Below are 20421 nucleotides of genomic sequence, written 5' to 3'. Positions count from 1 at the left end.
CAACAAAGAAAGCCAGCAAATCTGCACGCCAATAAAAATTGTTATGTTTCCTTAGGTCTCTGCAGGAGTCCAAATGACAGTAGCACCATATACTGAATCTGAATTTGAAACCTGTCACATCCTTATCCACCTGCTTATTCAACTGAGCTGAAAGATATTTTGACATTTTAATATGAACAGTACTAGCAGAAACAAGAAGCCTCAAGACTACTATTTTTATGATGCAGTAATAGCAAAAGACTGCTATATTTGATGGTAGGATGATACTTAAAGCAGTATAAAAAACAAAATGTGCTACAGACCAGTAAAGCAGTACTATCTTCTAGCAGCTGGCGATCCTGTAGGAAAACACTGTGCAGTTTGGGCAGAACAACTTGCATGACTTGGTTCCTATTTAAGAGCAGCGCTCTCTGGACGGAGTCTTAAGCTGTTGACTGAATAGTCCCCTGAAACCGACCCAAAGCAATTAAGCCCAGGATGAAAGCATCAAGCAGACCCTGCATAGTTTCATGCAGGGCTCTTGTGGGTACATAACAGCAGCCCTTCCAGGAGCAGTGATCCATTACAATTTATGTACGCTGCTCCCGGTAACTTGGCTGGGGAGCCCACGTGGCAGCAGCATGCTCAAGTGAAATAATTGACCTCTGTAACAGGACACCATGAAGCCTACTCTTTATTTCCAACAAACTGGCCCAGCACAGGGTTGAAAGGAAGTATTTTCTACACCTGGATAAGTAACAGACTTGAATACTTTATAACTGATGCAAAGAAGAGTATCACACAAAAATAAAGCTTGCACCTTCTATAAACAAACTCAGGTGATCATAAATTTAAACCTTACGCCCTACCTGTTATTACTTGAAATCAGTAATCCCACTCAAAAGCATGATATAGATGCGAGCACACTTCAAATCATTATGTAAAAGGCTAAAATACATAGCAGAGTTGAGCATTTTACCAGTGTGTTTTATCTCATTAGGTGTTAACTCTTATGTACATGGCTATGTAGGCATGCACCAGCTGGATGCTGTGTTTCTACAAGGATGGCAACAATCCGTGGGACTCCACAGTATTTTGAGCTTCCCACAGAACTAAAATCGGCAAAATGAGCATCAAAGCCAGTGGAACTCTGCAAGAGTTTTTCAGGTGGTGGTATACTATGCACATAAAATCTAATAGTACAACTGCAAAGCATAACAGCAGGACTAAATAGCTAAAAATCCTCCAATATTATAGGCTGGCTTGGCAAACAATGAATTAGCACTGTCATGTTTCATTCTGATACTCTTCTTCAACTTCAAGCTTAGCATAATAGGAAAGCTTATGATATTCCAGTTTATAATCTGATTCTTGAAGATTTATTACTTGATAGGTAATAAACAGCAGCATATACACATACATCCCTGGCTTGCCTGAGGTTGACACTTCCAGAAGTAACAGAATTCAGCTGAAGCATCCACTCTGCTGTGCTACAGAAATCCAAGTAAATCGTCTTCTCAAAATCTGACCTTTTTATGGTGGTCATGTGAGAACTCAGAGCAGAAGCATATCAAATAAATTGGCAAATTGGGAAAATTTAGACTCAGATAAGAAATAAAATAGCACTACAGCTAAGCTTCTGTTCAGCTTACTATTGATGGTATCATTAATAAGGACTGCTGAAGTTGTAACCAAGAATTTTCATTAAACACAGAAAGTTCCCTTTCAAATTCCCATATAACTAGCAAGCATACCATTTTAAGTAAAACAGATGAAGCGCAGAACAGTGGGTGAATGTACAGAAACAAAGTACTTGGTTGCATAAAGAAACACCAAGCTCATTAATCTAGTAGTCTGGGCTGGTCTCACACTCGCAACTGTGATGCTGTGTATTTTAAGGACAACCTGCATATTGAGCGAAGGGAAAAAAAAAACCAAAACAAAAAACCAACTAGCATTCATACAGATCGATTGATCTGCTCCATGTAATTTTTTTAAATCACCTTCTTCTGTAGTGATTTTGCAGACAGAAGGTCACTATGGAGGAAATGTATTCATTTTGCAAGCTTCACGCCACCCCACTAAACTGCAGATATTATTTTTAGTTCTCCCTAGCACTAAGCAGACAGGGAATCCAAGGCACAGTGGCAGGATGTAAACCCACTCCTTCTGAGCTGGTTTTAATCATGTTGCCTTGCTCCCACTCTGCTCCCATGTTTAGGTCAGCAAATTTCCTCAAGGCTAAATCTGAATACATGCACACATATGTCATGGATAATCTGGGTGTGTTTCTTCATGAATAATTCAGATAAAAGTATGATGTGCTGCTCCTACTGAAAGGCCCACTTGATTTTCACTTTTGGCAAGGTTCACCCAAAAAAGTCCTGCTGAAGAGCAGCCAACATCTTGCCCCGATTTATAATGTAGTTGGTTTACAAAAAAAAAGTGAATCCTCTGTACAAACTGTTTTGTACCACTGAAGCTTGCAGTCCTGCTGCACAGAAAATTAAGGGACTCTCATTGAGTATGACCACAAAGTCAGGCCAAAAGTATTTTCTACAAAAGGGATACTTGTTTAAAATATTTCTTCATAAAAAACAAAGTCTTGTACACAAGCCTAAACCAAACGTTACAGGAAGAGCAGTATTTTCCACAGAAAGCTTTCCTATCAGATGCTATGGGACTTGCACACTGGACCAACATTTCAGCATCTTAAATTATGTTCTTGTTTTGTTTTGTTTTTTAAAGTATAGTTACAATAACTTCTTTGGCAATTGGTATCCTAAACTGCTTAGATTGCCACAAAAGTGCCATGACACTGAGGGCAGTTTGGTATTTATTTCCATCGACAAGAATGGCAGCAGGACGTACACACAATCCCTTCTCTTTCTAATCTGCACACTAACAGGAATGAATTTTTTCACCTTAGATGACAGAAGCCATAATTTTGCACGCTATGACAGAGCTGGGGCAGGCAGAAATCGCAGAGCCTTGCGTGTGTACTGCAGTCCACCGTGGACATCGACCTGAAGGTCACACATCAGCTTTCAGCACAGGGTTTAGCTGGGGTTTATGTGCTGCTTTGTTCCTACCCTTCCAGCCGAGCAGCCCTACAGAAAGCAACTGGTTCCCCTCTGGTAAATACGGCTCTGTTAAATATGTACTACCCTACTTCTATTTTTATTTAGAAATCCTACCGTAACTTGAGATCGAGTTGTTAGGAATAATAAAGCCAAAGCAAGAAACAAACTATGAGAAGGCATATAAAAATACGTTTCATTGAGTTAGCATTGCATGTCCCAGTCTTTCATTGCTTTGTTACTGAATATTTACTCTAGTTCAGAAATACTCAAGAACCCACAGACCACTGACTACTCCCAGAGTTCTTGGGACATTGCTGCTCTTTTTTTTTTTTTAAAATGAACATAACAAGAAACCCATATCGGTGTCACAGAGTACACAAAATATATTTAACATCAGCATCCTAAAAAATAAATATTTATTAAACTTGCTAGGAAAACCAAAATTTGAACAGTTTGGAAGGCAGTCCTTGCTATGCCCCAGAGGATAATATTCTGACTTGCCACAACATGTTTTTCAATGCATCAACGATCTCTAAACAGCACTGTGCAGATCTAAACATTCTTGCCAAGAAGCGCAATGAAATAAAACATAACCCCAGTCACTTTAACAGAGCAAGCTGCTTGTTAAGTTTTATCAACATGCAAAAATGAACTTCATGATGGAAATACACTTTTAAGTCAACTGTAAAGGGAGGGGGAAAACCACAGAACCAGGGATGGTGGAGTTGGGAAAGCGCCACGCTTCTACAGTATTGGTTTTATCTTGTCTAATAACTTCTACAAGTCTTTCACACAGGCTTTGAACAAGGATCTCTCTCATATTTACATTTTAAATTAATTTAATCCTTCAGAAAAGTGCCATGTGCCCAAAACTGTAGAATTCTATCTTCAGTGGTTCCAGAGATGCAGAACAAGAAAAACCTTACAACGCTGCCCTTCCAAATTTCCAGAAAAGATAATTTATAAAAGACTATCTAATTCTGAAGAGATAAAATGATAACAAAGGAAACTATGGATTCCATCAGAAAGCAACCAGATTTGAGTAGAGACGAAGACAACTCACTATTAAAAGTAACTTATAAAGTCAGGAAATGTGGTTTAGTAGATACAATTCCTCCAAAGCACTAAGCAGAGTTTCTAAATAGCATTGGGAGCCCATTTAGAAAAAAAAATATTTTTCTTTTTTGCAGTGGTTCAACTGAAATGTTTTGCCTCTCTTACAAATGATCCAAACTGAAGGGAATTGTAATGCATCTAGGTAACTGCTTATTAGTTCATGACATCTTTCAGAGGCACTAAACAGAAAAATAAAATTTAAGACATGTTATACACATACTTACTATATGCCATCTACCCTGTCGGACCAGTCTTCATGGTATGACAGCCTTTGAAGTACGTTGCAGGTTTTTGTTCAGTTGACTGAAGTAACTAAAACCACATGGAAGGACAGAAAAGCCACATTTAAGCACTGCAGCTGAAACCAACATACAAAATTTCACTTCGGGAATGTGAAATGATACCTCGAGGCCCCGCTGCTGCCATGGTTTTCCTTTTTAGCCCAGAGAGGGTCTGCCTGGGGAGCAGCAGAAATCCCAACAGCACCACCCTCACCAGAAGAGGATCGAGTAATTAACTTCTCATTGGAAGTTCTAATTCCCGGCAGCAGGGAGGGGGAGGACCAAGCAGCCAATTTCACTTAAGAGATGGATGGGTTTAAGCAGGCTTCGCTTCAAACAGCAGGATGTGGTGCTGTTCATTTCAAGCGGTACGGCTTCTGCGAGAGGCAGCGGCGAGGGAGTGCAGCTGCAGACTATGGTAGGGTTTGTGCTGGTAAAGCACAACTGTGTTCAGAATGAAGGTTAACTGGATTTTTCAAGAAACATATTTTTATAAAAATACAAAATGAGCCCTTTGGGACAAATGCACGTTTTTGTTTGCTCGCTCGGTTTTTTATGGCCTTTTCCTGCAGTCCTAAATATACTACTAGAACTAATCCTCTACGGCCCAGACAAGCTTACCTCTGACCAATGCCAAGAGGAAGACTGTATTACTGGAGTACTTTCAGATCTACAGGACTGCCAAGCATGTTTATTTGCCCACCTCACTAATCTACCAGTTGTCACCTAATTAATACACCTGGAAAGGGGAAAAAAAAACCCAACAAAACCAAAACATGGTCACAGATGAAAACATGCATATCCAAAACTGATCCACGTTCTCTGGTACCCAAAACAGATCATAAAATGGGAAGTCACATAGTTCGTGCATCCCTGGGGTAACCACTTCCACACTTTGTGCTTTCACCCCACCCTCTGACATACGATATTGTCTTTTTACACTTTGAAGACTTCTTCATGTCACGAACAACTGTATCTGCCCTGATCATACACTATCTTGCATTAGGGATGCTCTACTTAATTTTGGAACCCATGTTATTGCATGTGGTCTTGAGGTACCTACTTGTGGCAGAACACAAGGTGATATTATATTACAGTCTATACAGTACAGAAAAGCACAGGTCCTGTTTATGAATTAGGTCACTTCACTTTGTTGCCTTAAGTTTGCTTTCCAGCTGCCCTCAAACACCACATTATTTAATGACCTATACAAGACTTCCAGTAGGTCTTGTCTTTTTAGCCAGTCATCTCCTTGTGGTCTCTAAAGGTGCCTCAGAACAGTGCAGAATGTGAAGGTAGATGACGCCACCATTCACATATGGGACAAATGATAAAAGCCACATGGAAATAAACTCTTCTTTTTTTTCTTGTCTCTGAACTTGAAATAGTATCTGCAACCACAAAGGAAACAAAACCAGGTGGCAGAGGACAGCTGGTGCCATGAGGGGACCGTGCCAATGCTGCTGAAAATTCTGCATGACCTACAGCCTAGACAGCCATCTCTGTGAAAATTCATCGCAGTGTTCACCACCTTACCTCAGAGAAACTCAAGATGCTCAGGGAGTTCCAAGCAAATGGGGAAGACGGATGGAAGAGATGCAAGGAAGGGTGAACTGTGCACATCAAATGCTATACCAAACTCTAACAAAGAGTAGAGATTGGCAGGAGCCAGTCACACTACTATTCTGCAATGACGGTTTAGAAATTGAATCCTTTTTAGCATTCACTTCCATAAACACCACCTTCAAGCATTTTGGTCCAAGATTTTTACCATCCCTAAAAATCAGACTCTCCCTGTTGCCAAGATATACATAAGCTAGCCAAACCTTTTGGAAGTCAGTTTTCTATTTAATTATTTTTAAAAGGAACTGCCTCTACATTTGAAAAAACAGGACCAAAAAAAATGTAGAAACAGATACTTAGAAGAGGAGCCTTGACTTGGTGTGCACAGATGCATACAAGGTCCTTTCTTCCAATAAAATAGCCTTATTAGCTAGTCACTGTATTACCTACAGCCACTCTCAGTGAGCTTACATCATTTAATATATTTCTCATTCCAAATTTTATTTTGCCTTTCTGAAAATACAATCCTCCATAACATCGCTTCTACTCCCCAAATAATGGGGTGGTTTTCAGGAACTGCAAAAGGAAAAATGAATGAATCCTTTCTACAAACACAGCAGGTAAGAGTATTTAAAACCATTCCCTTTCCTCTCCTAAATATTAATTAGGGATAAAAAGGCCACATATCACCGTTTAGAAACAGTTAACAATTTTAGTGCTTTTACTATTTCTTCTGTTTAGGATGGGGGAGAATATTATTATGGACAAGATGTTCAAAACTGGAACTTAAAGATAGCTTTACAAGCCTAAAATGACAAGCACTCTCATTTTCACAAAAAAGTGCTGAATCTATCATTAAGGAAAACAAAAATGAAACCTTAAGCTCTCAACTTTCAGTTCCACTTCCCAAATCTTAAGTCAGACACTGTTCAAACAAAACAAACAAACAAACAAAAACAACAGAAAAAGGGAGTGCAAGACTTTTCATCCGAGGCTGTATAGCCCATGTAGGTTGGAGATAATGAGGCCGCTCACCGAACAATTCTGCATTCACTGCAAGCCTTTAGCATCCATGCTTCGTTTTGAGCCATTGCTTTTCAGTTTCTCACCCCATGAATGAAATTCAGACTCACACAAACTTAGAGAAAATTTTCTTTTGGTCTCTCCAAGACTTGTTTTCTTGATAAAACTGGGACAACCTATCCTTCTCATGGAAAACAGTGTTACCTCTTTCCTCCGCAATCAAAGCGCGCTCAAGTCTATCTAGCAACCAAACTGTGCATCTCTCCCATTTCCTGCAGGGTCCTTCAAAACCCAGAGCCCATCTTTTTTTTATCATGGCTGTTACACCTATTCGAAACACAGCTTATCAGATTCACTCAACCCATGCAATATTTTAATATGAACTGCAACAAAGCTGTACATACGCACTTAACATGCCAAGGCTTGCTGCCATTCTGCTCATGCTCCTGTGTCACATAAAAATCAAAGCACAAAAGAAATATGAATGTAAAGTTCAGGAACTTTACTCTTCAAACATTTCTAAACTTCTAACATTCTTCAGTAAGAAGCCTTACAGAACACAATGTTACTACAGCATAAAAGCCTCCTTTGAATAGCTAAAATGAAAGACTTTGTACTGATGCCTTGTTTTCCAGAATAAACTGTGTTTCAGCCTTGCTTTACTGAAATACATTATCTAACAATTAACACACTCTTGGAATAGACAAACATTTTTGACTTTTAGCCCATGCAGCGATGACAGAGCAGGGATCTGGGTCACAAGCAGGCTGCCTCCGGCTCTTGTCTCTGGCCCTCTACCTCTCCAGTTCTTATCAGAGCTTTACTTTGTCAGCAAAATGCTCCATTATTTCTGCCTCGCCTTGAGACAGCCTAGTCCCCCTAACACGTGGTTGTAGCAGAACGCCGCAGCTACAGATTATACACACAAAAGCTAAACCCTACTGAGGTCTGCGCACCAGAACATTGTTCCTTCAGAGCCAGCTTGGACTGGTTTTGAAAGCCCATAACAATATATTTGGATCATTGCTTATAAGGTTTCTAAAAGAAATACAAAATGCATCAAAGTAAGTTCTTGCTTAACTGGAAGAGACGACTATCTTCACTAGTAAGAATCAATTATAGTATAATTAGATTTAGGATGCCAGATCAGGTTAAAAAAAGAATTCCCCCAAAACAGGCTTACTCATGTTTCAAGAAGAAAATGCACAGTCTAGACCAGCATAATAAATAAAGAAAAAAAAAGTGCAGAAAGAGATCAGACCATAAGCATCTCCCTCAGAGAACAGGGAACTCAAGGCAATTGTCAAACAGCATTGATTCATTTCACACAATTAAAATCTGGTTTACAGAACAAAATCAATATTTCATGGTAAAATTGTCTTCAAGCTGAGCTTGAAAACCCTAATCAAAATGGCTTTTCTTGGTGGCTGGGAGAAGGGTATGCCTCCTATATTTATAAACTCTAACTTTTGCGTTTAAAAAAAAAAAAAAAAAAAAATCTGTTCCTGAGGTTGTGACAAAAATCTGCCAAATATGAAATGAGATAATGCTGTCATCTGATGTCTACAGACAAGACTCTGTGCATCCTAGATAATTCTCATATGACAGCAATACAACACTAACAAATATCTGGCTGCTATTCAGAAGCTACTAGCCAGCACTAAACAGACAACTACATTCATCCACTTCAGCTGGCTGCTGCTTTGAAAAGTTATAAGGAGCAGCAAACTCTGTAATAATTCTGAGGGGAAAAAAAAAAAGTCAAAAAAATTCTGTTCCCATGCTCACCAGTCAGATGGCTCCAGAAGTTTTCTCTCCCCTTGTAATTAAAGGGCAAGAGACACCCCTCTCCCCCCAACATCTTAGCATCCACCCCCATACCGACAGCTGAGCTCTGGGTTTGACACTGTGCCAAAGTACTACTCCAGAGCAGGAGTTGACCCACTGGCTCCTACTTTTCAGCTCTGCCTACAATTTGCAGGCTTTCAAATAAAATGCGAAGGTGTTTCGTACCGCCTCACTCTCATTTTTGTTCAGTCATGGCAAATAACATTAAAAGATGTTATCTTCCCATGTGATGTTATCAGAGCACATATTGCATTGGCTTTTTATTGGTCATCTGCTAAAGAAATCTACAGGGACTGGCAAAAAGTATTGCTTTTTTCTGCAAGTAACAGCCCCTTTCACTGTCACAGTGAATGCACGTGTATCCAAGACACTGCAATAGAGCTGGTGGACAAAGCAACGGGCTTGAAGCCAGAATTTTCATTCTCACCTACATTGTTTTTTGAATTACCGTGCTAGCACTAGTCTCTTGGAAGTCAGTCGTTATCCTCTCACTTTCACGATTTACATCCACCATTGAAAATTACAGCTAGCTGTCTTCTAACTCAAAGACCACGCGACATCTCCTGCACTCTTCCTTCATTCCAGAGTGACTTAGCGTGCCGCTGAACTTAATACTGCCAAGACAGATAACACCATGGCTTTGCAGTCCTCTTCGGCTCGTCAGAAGCCAGTATAACTTCTGGAAAGGCTACCAGACCCTTCCCCTTCTTGGCCGTTCACGGCTACCTCGTACCTCCAACCTACCTGTCTTGACGTAAACAGTATTAGGGTTGCATAGTAAAGCAAACAAGAGAAGCTGTTTGGAACCAATCCAGCAAAGGTAGGGGAAAAGCAAGTTTTAACACCAGTCAATTCCCTGATCCTGTTTGCTGTGCAGCTGCAAACAGTTGTGCTGCCATGAGGACAAAGCCAAGAGAAAGGAATGAGGGGTCGAGGCTTGAAGGGGACAGGATCACTGCCCTCAGTAGCCATGCCAACTTACGCTGGCTGGAAGCGGCTATGGCCCAAGATGGAAAATAAGGTCATCTTAAAATAACAGCTGTGAAAAATACTTTCTAAGCTAATATGCACAATGAAGCTCACATAACCAATATGAAAGAGAAGGACGTACTTAAAGATCTTGAAAGCGTGCAAGAACAGCATCTATTTTATAACAAACAATTAAGAGCTTCAAAAGAAGATTTTCAGAGCTAGCAACCTGCAGCCTGATTTCATCCGCTCAGGACTAGGCTTAAGCACAGATCAACAGCTAGAGATCTGCACAGACTTAGCCAACCAACCCTCAATGACAAAACTCGGACAGGGGAAAAAAAAAATCCCACCCTCTTTTCCTTTTGATACCTTAAAAAAACCTGTTAGTCAGACACTTGTGAATCACATTGCTGGCTGTGCATCTACTACCCTTATCGTAGTTCCTTGTCTGGAAATCATATTCTGAGTAACTCTCGTGCAAGGGACTTACTCTTCATTAATGACAACAAGGCTAAAAAAAGTCTTGCCAGATAAAATTTAGACTATATTGTCAGAACAAGATAGACGTTTATAAAAGGGAACACGTTCATAGTAATAACTTCCTTCAATAGGAAGGCTTTACCTATAGTACCAATTTGATTTAATTCCACGCACATTTTCCTCCACGAGGAAAGGCGGCAAGATATATGGATAAAAGGTTTCGTCAGAAACAGCCTCCCAGATGTAAATGTACATAGTATTTTGCATGTTCACAAGAGTAATAGGGATCCACTTACAGAATGAGGTTGTCTTACAACGCCATGGTATGAGAGCAGACCTACTGCAGAAATAAATTTGATTCAGCACCTTCTGCCAACAGCATGAACCTTGGTTCCCTTCAGTCGATATGGTCAGACTCCTAAAGGGACATTTTGGCTCCTCCCTTGCCAGACACGATCTCCTCCATATCATACTCTTTCTGCATGCTCTCTCCTGGCAGATCACAACGGTGGCAGCAGTTGCCAACGAGTTAAGCATAGTTACCTCCACTTGGGATACCGCCTGTCCTGTCTTTGATGATGGCTCAAGCCACTGCTATGTATGCCATCTAAATCCCTCCCATGTTATAAACTGTGGCAGTATGTTAGTTCAAATAAAGATTAATAAACCGAGAACTTTCAATTGTTTTCTTAATACTCCCTACCCTCTTCACTTAAAAAAAAAAAAAGACACACACCAAAAGAAACCCAAGCAACTGTTTAGCAGATCGTAAGTCTGGTTTCAGTGAAATCCGGCATTTCTAATTGCACACATTTTTCCTCCACGCACATCTGAGTGAGGGCAAGGTGTCTTAACTTAATCAAAGGATCGTTACTGAAAGGCCTTTTTCTTGCTGTCACCATGCTAAATCAACGATCAAACCTACTCGTCAAACCGCCATCGCTCACATACTCTAAAGAGGGAGCAGAAAGAAGACTGCTGCACATTGGACACGCGAGCCAAAGCCTGTTAGAGAGTCAGGAAAATACAGTCTGTTCGGTCTTTTTTTCCTGGTTGGCACTTTATCAACAACGTCTCCACCCAAACCTAGGGTTGTCCGGATCACCACTGAGTGTGCCTGAGCACGGCCAGGTGTCCTCAGGGCGACCCGTGAGCAGAACAGGGCCCACGGCTCACCAACCAGGGCTTCCACGGCCACCGGGGGTCCGCCTGAAAGCGTGGTCCTCGCTACCCGGTTCCCTTCCGACGCTTACTCCGCCGTCAGGACGCCCTAACGCTAAATCCTGCGTGTCTTGCTCCTCGAGCAAACCCTGCGCTTGCCGCCGAGCTGCTGCGGGATGCGAGGCCTCCCCACGGAAGGGGGACCGGGGAGAAAGAAAGGGGCTCCGTCTCCCCGCGCACCCCGGTTTCCCAGAGGCCGGCACCCCCCGGCCCGGCAGGGGGGTGCGCCCTCCGCTCGGGGCAGGGGGTGGCGCGGCAGCCCACGGCCACGCGGGACGGCGTGCGCCCCCTTCCCGCGGACCCCAGCGGCTCGGCGCGGTGCAGCGCAGGTGCAGCCCCGGGACGGCTGCGGCGGGGAGAGCCCGGCGGGCGCGGCCGGCCCCGGGCTGGCTCCCCCCCAGCTCCGCGGGTGGGTGTCTGGGAGGTTACGGTCCCGCAGCGGCCCGCAAGCGCTGCCCTGCCCCGTCCGAGCACACGGACCCCCTCGGCGGGTGGGGAGGGCTGCGCCTGGGGTCCCGTCAGCAGATGGGGGGGGGGGGGGGGGAGAAGCGAAGCGGGGGGATCCCGGGCAGCGTCCCCTCCCTCCGCCCCCGCCGCCACTCGCCTGGTTGGGGTCGGTGGCCCGGAAGACGTGGCAGGCCATGGGGGAGTCGGGGTTGTCGGGCTGCGCCTTGATCAGGTAGGCGAAGTAGGTGAGGTCGTGGCTGTTGTGGATGAAGCGGGCGATGTGCTGCGCCTTGTGCTCGAAGATGAAGACGGCGGGCGCGGGGCTGCCGGGGCGGCCGGGGCCGGCGGCGGGGCCGGCGGGGCGGCCGGGGCTGGCGGGGCCGGCGGGCACGCAGCGCAGCGTGGGCGAGCCCAGCAGCAGCAGCACCTCGCGGGCCGGCACCCCGCTGCCCAGGGCGCCGCCGGGCTCCTGGCGCTGCCCGCGGCGGCGGATCTCCGCCATCAGCCAGGGCAGCATGGGCAGCGTGGTCCGCCGGTCCAGGCACGACGAGCCCACGTACCACAGCCTGAAGCGCTTCTCCCCCGGCGGCGCCGGCTGCGGCTCGGGCTCCGGCTCCAGCGGGTGGGAGAGCGGCTCGCCCTCCCCGCGCTTCTCCATGGCGGGTCGGCGGGCGGTAGACCGCGGCGCTCCGCGGCCGCTACCCCCGGCGCCAGGTGCAGCCGGCGGGGCCTGCGCTCGGCCGGGGCCGCCGCTTAAGCGCGCATCCCGCCGGGCACGTCCCCGGAGCCGCCTACCCGCGCGGGGTCAGCCCGCGGGGAGGGGAAGCGGCCGAGTCACCCCCCTCCTCCTCCTCCTCCTCCTCCTCCTCCTGCCCGCCCCGGGGAGGAGCGGAGAGGCGACGCCCCGAGCGGGCTCCGCGGCCCGGCCGCCCCCCGGCCGAGGGGCGGGACGGCGCCGCTCCGGGCTCCAAACAAAAACACGGCGTGGCCTCCGCGCCGCCTCCCGCTTCGCCGGGTGCCGGCGGTTCCCCCCGGCCCGGGGGGGGGTGGGGGGTGCTGGTCCCTCCCTGCGGAGGGAGGAGGAGGTCCGCAAGGGGAGGAAGGTCCCCGAGCGGCGGAGGGGGGCTGCCCCCCCCCCCCCGCCCCGTTTGCAAGAGCTCCCAAGCTTTTCCCGAGTTGGTTTTGCTTTCGGCGAGCCGGGGGGGCGCTGAGAGAAGCCTCCCCGGAGGCAGTGGGGGCCCGGGGCACCGCTTTGCCCCCACCGCAGGGAAAACCAGCCTTGTCGCAGACGTGCGGAGCTGCTTCCACGGCTGGATTGCAGCAGCGTCTCCCTGCCGAGTCACTGTCAAAGTCAGAGTGTAATTAAGACTAATGTCAAACTACTTCCCCCCCCCCCCAGGTTTCTTTTTCCTGCTTGAGCTTCTAGTTGTGGGGTTTTTTTTTCCCCTCGCTATCGCGATAACATCTCTCTCGTCAACGAAAAATCCGCCACCTACTGTAAATGTTAGTAACTGGTCTCCTCTACCTGAGAAAGTAGCTGGACAAAGCCTTCCAGTCACACAGCAACCATATCCGTTTTGTAATCGTCAATTTTAGTGACCGACCTTGTGTTTACACCTGTGACAACAGCGGCGATAATTCCCTAACATGCTATTACGGCAGCCGTTTTAACCCTCTCTAGAAAAAAAGAAATCTGTAGCTTGAGCTGAAGGGCTACTCCGTGTAATTTGAGGCTGCGTGCCGGATTATTTGGGCAGAGAAGGGTCGCGTAGCACAGCGGTTCACAACCCACGACAGCCTTGAACTGGCACAAAACCTGTCGCGTTAGCGGGATCTTAATAGCGTTACAAGCAACTACGCTCATTTCCTGAGCGAAGTATTTTGCTCTTCTTTTTACCAGTTTAATCATCTGGTTTATGCATTTTGGCTTATCAGTTGTAATTTTCAGTTTTAACGTTCTGACTTGGAAAGACCTCAAATACACCTCCTCCCAGAGCATCCTAAAATGAGCTCTCCTTACAACAGGGCACCTGACGCCAGAAGTCTTAACGTCGGCTGGATGCCAGCTTTAATATTTGCCACAGTGGTACAAGTTAACGCCAGAATGGAATTGCTTTCCCAAGCTGACTATTTTCACACACTTTTAACACCTGAACTGCGCTGTTACAACTGGGGCAGTTGGAATAAGAATGGCCAAATCCTTCGGACCACAAACCTAAAAAATTTCTTGTCTCTCAGTCTGCACAGTTAGCATTAACCCTTTAGCTGAGAAGGTTACTTGAGATTGTGTGCTCCGGCACTGCAGGATGACAGTTTGGGAGCCGCCGGGATCCTCTAAGAACGCACCTGGGAGAAGCCCCATTTGCTTCCTGGCAGCAGCGCTGGCTGGCACTGGTTTAACGCTGCGGTGAACTGCTCGTTTTCTGCCAGTTCAGTTCTGTGAGCCGCCTCTAATTTAAGTGACAGCGCTCATACAGATACCGCTGTTGGCACAGAGGAAGCGGGAATAGCTGCTCGGGGGGGCGAAGAGGGCAGCGAGACTACTCGCTTCTTTTGGGAACGGTTGGTTAGATGATCGATCCAGAGCGTGAAGCTGCAATTCAGTCACTTGAGCGCAAAGACCGACTTAAACTACCAGGGAAGTGAACTGAACACCGGGCTTGCACTAAAGCAGCAGCAAACCCCCCTCATACGTTCTGCTGCAATGATTTTAGATGGGGTAATCATGAAATGGCTCCGGCGAAGCAGCCTAAGGGGGAGGCTGCAACATACTGAATTGCTGCAGCTGCTTACGAACACCATCTCCGAGACTATTAGATCCCTTTGTATTATGTTTGTAAGGTTGCGGACAACCACCTAGCCTTTTAGGTGCTGTGGCGATACAAATAATTAATAATAATCAGGAAACGTGAAGACAATCATGTGAATACATTTTAAAAAAAGGCAAAAAGAGGATGAAATTCTTTTAAGCAATCACAGATCCATTGATGTTCTCACATTGTTCAAATGGAACAAGAAGCCTTCACTTGAAGATGCTACAGAGCTGGGTTTTCAGCTCCTAAGGACACACTTCAATTTTTGCAAATTATTTTATCAGGTAGAACTGGGAGGAACAAAATGTGGAAAATGAATCTGAAATTCTTAAATTGTCACCATTGTGCCAGTTATGTAAAGCTGTTTGGTTTCTCCTTCGGCTGGGTGATTTGCTTTACGTGGTATGAGATCTGGTTATTTTGACCTAATTTATTTTTATTATTGAATTCTTTATACAAATCCCTTATAAGACAAAATTAATCTATATAAACTCTACCACTAATATTTTAACTACCTTCAAAATAAAATTCTCAGATGTTAATCCAAAGTTTTCATGCTTTCTTCTCGCTTCAGCTTTTATGTCTCTCTGCATTGGTTCTTCATAGTAATCCCTCTTAACTGCCCATTACTTTTATCCACTTACTTCATCATTTCTTTCTTATCCTTTAATCTGCCTACCACTTTTTATCCCCCCATCTCATTAATAGTGTTTCATTAGAAACTCAGTCCTTTAGTTACATGACTTTTCTTCTTGAAGTTGGTCCCCTTTTCTCGTTTCTTTTCAGCTGCAAGTATTCATGCACCTCTAAGTTAAAACTTCCTAATTTCTCTCATATGGAGCACAGTATTCCTTTGCCTATGACCTCTGACATGCTCCTCATGTGGTTTCTCCCCTAGTGTTTAAAACTACAATGGTAACAAAAGCATCATCCTCTAATTCTTTGCACAATATAGTTAGGAATTAGCCTAAACTATGTAATCCTTATAGCTCAGTTAATGGGAATCAGAAACTTTGGGATAGAGAAGAAAGCAACTTTCCATAGCCCTTATCCACAGAGCTTTGAAAATACATGTCTGCTCTTCATTAAAGAGCAGTTCCTCTCCAGGTCATCCCAAATGGAAAGAAGTGTAAATGCAGCACCCATGCAGAGACAAAACAGACAAAGCCTCTGATGAGAAGCCACAATTTTTTTTAAATTCCTTTTTTTTTAGTATTATTATTATTGGCCAAGCTTCTTGAAACAAATTGTAAAATTCAAAGTGAAAACTATATTGGAAGACCTAAAGTACATAAAGTCCTGTGCTCAATAATCGCCACAGCATGTGCTGCAAATACATGCTCAGTTGGTCAAATAAAACTGACCACATACCCAGTCAGACTTTTCTGAATTGTTGATAACCTGCCATTGATTTCTGTTGACTAAATAGACATGAGATGCAATATCTCTTAAATAAGGTATATTATTGAAGCGACCAAACCCAGATACAGTTAACTAAATATAAGTAAATGCCTCTGAACATTGTGGATTCAAAATGCTTGGTCAATGGAGTACTACATGTAAAGATTATTTTTCCAAATAAAATGGGTAAGTATATTTTCCTTCTGTTTATGAAAGGAAGCATGTTTTGTTCATTAAGACAATATCTTGATGATGTATACTGTTTCTGCACATGACACCACAGCAGCTGTTTCATATATCATATCTGGATCATGAGTTCATATTCAGTGTTAAAGGATTTAAACCTGCAAAATGGGAAGCAACCACAGTTCTCAGTAATTTCTTAAGGAGCGGAGAGACCTCAACATCTCACATGATCAGACTGTTAATTGCTAGTAATTATCCATCCCCTTAAGCCTTCTAGCCACAATTTTAATTGCAGAAAAAAATATTAAGTTATTAGAGGAGCTGTAGACTTCACTTTACAATCCTGTAATTTATGCATAACTTCAATCACCTTGGACTAGAGTACTTTATTTCAGTAATATGCCCTGTAGCTGGAATTGCTTCTCATCCTACTGCTTTTCTAAGAATGCTGTCACTTAAGTCTCTGGGATTTCAAGGTCTACTACTGTATTTGCATTATTTTTAACTAGTCAAATCTTATTTTATGCTCAGATCACCTTTTAGTAAGATCTCAGATGTACACATTTTTACTGTAGAAAACTTTATTAAACTACCCAGTCTTATTTGAAGACTCTAATGAATTAACTTTTGGAAATATAATTGAAGTATTAGAAAGTAAGTTCAGTAGACTGGACATATTACCAAGGCTTTAAAATTTAGCTGCTGGAGAAACTCTCATGCTTCCTCTATTAAGTTTGTAAAACCATAGCTAGAAATAGTGAAAACTGTGTATTTTGCAGGATGTATGGATGTTATTATAGTTTAAAATGTAATGCCAAAGGTTTGAGTAATACATATCAGTCTTGTAGAGACACATCAATAGCAGGAGACACTCACTGAAATTTGTACACAATAAAAATGATAAAAAATTGATCTGATGGGGGTTGGGTGGTTTGGGTTTTGTTTTTCTTCTCAAATGGCACTAATCTTTTTTGATCGTAATGACAGATTATAATTTGCTCTGCCAATAAGAACCACTCCAAAACAGATTTAGAGGAACTGGAATGAGCAAAGTTCAGAAGAGAATAATCCCTAGCTAGAAATTTCATAAACATCTATAGAACTTAAGGTGACCCACCACATTTTATGTCTGTGTTCAGTGTATCGTTATTCAATATAGCACTGATTAAGAGAGACAATGTATCTTTCCCTTCAAAGAAGCATTTGATTGTGGAAAGATTCTTATTTTTGTCTTTTTTTGTATGTAACAGTCATCCCATGAAACTTTCTGGCACAGCAGACTTTGAATCCAGTGAAGAACAACAATGCTCTTTGTTTAAAACTAAGTTTTAATCTTGAGTCCTGTGTGCTTACCTGTGAGTATAGCATCCTTCCAGGTGGGAACATTTGCAATTTGTTGGGGGTTTTGTTTTGGGGTTTTTTTTTGTAAGGTTTCTCCCCCCAAAAAGGGTATCAGATCAGCTTACTAAAACCCTTGTTGTTGAAATAATATAGAGTTTGGTGGCTGTTAGCCGCTCAAGCCAGTTGCAAAGCTAGTTATTGCAGGAGATAAAGCAACTTCTGCAACAAGAACTTCCACGTTCCCAATTATTGCTGCTTTTATATAAAGGAGAAAATTACTTCCCTACTATTCCTCACCCACTGCAGTAACATACAACAAAGAGAAAAAAAAATGAGGAAGAAGAGTACCACAGCTGCTGGAGTCTACTTCTCTCCCTGACAGTGCCCACTACCTCTACCTCATTTTGTGGTTTGGAAGGCATCCTGGTCCCCTTCAACTGTCCAGCAATGGAAACTACGACATAATTTCTTGTCATCACAAAGCTAAAAGGAAAATCTTGATATTATTCCACAAATATATTATTACAAAGCTTGAACCACAGGCTAGAAAGGTTAGCAGATCTGTAGTAGAGTGCAAAAATGATACAGAAGAGAAATGCTTGGGAAGGCAAGAGTACTTCCAAATTCAAAGGTCACAAATTGTATCTGTTCAAGAGGAAAATGCAAATACCTAGACTTCAACAGTGTATCACTATTAAAATGTTACTGCAACTTCACAACCCAGTACTGTATGTCTGGTAAGAGAAGGTACAGTTTACCAGGAACAACAGGGCACTTGTAGTCCCAACACAATTCCGAGAACGGTGCCAGCGTAGCTGCCAAAAAAAACCCCAACCAAAACCAAACCAACCAACCCAGATGGGAACCCCTTAATTCTGTTTCTCATCATTCTTAACTCTCTCCTAGGTAAATCAACATCTGTTGTCTTGACTCTGTTGACCAGTGAGCATCTTTCATCCCCCATTCGCGACTGCGAGAAGCAGCATCACACAGCACACCGGTGATTCATGCAAGACGTGCACTTACATTCCTCTACTCATTTTAAAGGTAAACTTTTAACACCCCTCTCAAGCTTCCTGCATGGTTGCAGCATCCAGTACTTGCCAGTTCAGAAGCATCACTGGGAAAGAAGCCTGTCTTGCTTTAATTCGGCCAAGCTTTCAGATGAATGTTTTTTTTTTTAAAAAACACCTGTAACCTGCCTAAGACACACCAGTGATGACATTCTGGTCCCACTAATGGGGAACAGAAAAATTCTTTGCAGTTTCAGTAGTACCAAGAACATCGGAACATTATTTTTCAGATTCAGAGGTAATTCACAGGGGAATTAAGCAACAGGGCCACTGTCAGCGGCAGAGAAGTATATTCCTAAGTGTGGCATAAAGACACTGAACACTAGGCTGCGTAACAAAATACAGAAGTGTAGTCATATGTTTGAGTTACCACCTAACCATGGTTACACTGCTCAATTTAGGGTTAAACACGATGCATTATCCTTCAAGGAGAACCATTACTCAATAGTTTCACTATGTAGGCCTGGTTACTCTGTATAAACGATGCAGGCTTTACCAGCAACTATACCTTTGAAGAAGAAACTAAAGACTGATGAAAAGGAAACATCCTGCTCCAGAAGGCACCGAAGGCTGGATGATTGACAAAGCAGCATGAACTAGGGGAAAAGTAAAGGCGGCAGGGGGACATCACGACCACCAACTCAATTAAAGACCTAAAAGACTTACCCCCCCACTCCTTGAGCATGCGCTGTAGAATAAAAAAACACTGTACTTTTAATTTGAAGCAGAGAAAACCTTAGCCCAATAGAAATGGTGTCACATAAGTGACTACCAATAATGATTTTGGGGAAGGGCTTCGGTAACTACGTGGATCAACCTAAAACTGTATAAATTGCTTGCCTGTTTAACTGCAGGGTGTGCCAGCTCTGTGGAGTCACCCCCTGGCACCCATCTCTGCGCAGACATGAAATAACAAATATCTCGGCTCTGTGTGTAAGATTGGCTCATTGCACACCGGGTACCAAACCCCACTTGGGGGGACAACAGAAAGATTTTAGAGTGGTTAAACTGCATGAAAACCTTGGATAGAGAAATGCAAATGCTTATTCTATGAACAAGATACAGATTTAAAAAAAAATCTATTTGAGAGCTGTATAAACAGGAAAAATAATGTAAAAAGAATAGGCCCCAACAGAAATGTAACATGATACTATTTAAAGAGCAAGTAATAATGCAGAAATGTTAGTATAATTAAATTACTGTTTTAAGCTACTGCAAATATACAATGTATGGTATATATTCTGTTATCATTAAAATGCTGAATATTGGTTATGTCACTGGAAATCTTTACGCTCATCTCTTTAACGATTAACTGAGATGTTAGAGTATTTTCCTACAATGTAAGAAGTAGGATGAGAATTATGGCGACATGGATGTGTACAGTTCCAGATATAAACTGCACTGGAGAAAACGTGAAGTCCTTATCCCATTGTCAGACATGCTCTCAGAGCATTACTGTGTATCAAGACTGTATGTAGCAGTGCCACCTGGTGACCGATGCTATGACAAATTCCTCTTAAAATACTACGTAGCACAGAAATTTATTGTGTGATATAACCGAATTTTCCTTCTTTTTTAACGCGCATATTAAAGG

The 20421-nt window shown here is 43.3% G+C and overlaps 1 protein-coding gene and 1 long non-coding RNA gene across 5 annotated transcripts in view; one reads left to right on the top strand and one right to left on the bottom strand.

Annotated features, from left to right (window-relative positions):
- TBC1D4 (TBC1 domain family member 4) overlaps window positions 1–12833 on the bottom strand; it is a 110158-nt gene extending 97325 nt beyond the window's left edge. Inside the window, exon 1 of one of the 4 annotated variants that reach the window (XM_069802550.1) lies at window positions 12171–12833. In XM_069802550.1, the coding sequence (XP_069658651.1) occupies window positions 12171–12671 (501 nt within the window). In that variant the 5' untranslated portion in view covers window positions 12672–12833. The remainder of the gene's footprint in view (window positions 1–12170) is intronic. The other 3 variants (XM_069802551.1, XM_069802554.1, XM_069802552.1) reach the window with 3 other exon arrangements.
- Window positions 12061–20111, top strand: LOC138689102 (uncharacterized). The gene is made up of 3 exons (XR_011327899.1): window positions 12061–12245; window positions 17664–17768; window positions 18661–20111. It is a non-coding gene; the product is annotated as an uncharacterized lncRNA (long non-coding RNA).
- Window positions 20112–20421: the final 310 nt, after the last annotated feature.

This window comes from Haliaeetus albicilla, chromosome 15 (assembly GCF_947461875.1).
Source record: "Haliaeetus albicilla chromosome 15, bHalAlb1.1, whole genome shotgun sequence".
NCBI lineage: Eukaryota > Metazoa > Chordata > Aves > Accipitriformes > Accipitridae > Haliaeetus > Haliaeetus albicilla.
This window is presented reverse-complemented; position numbering and strand designations above follow the sequence as displayed.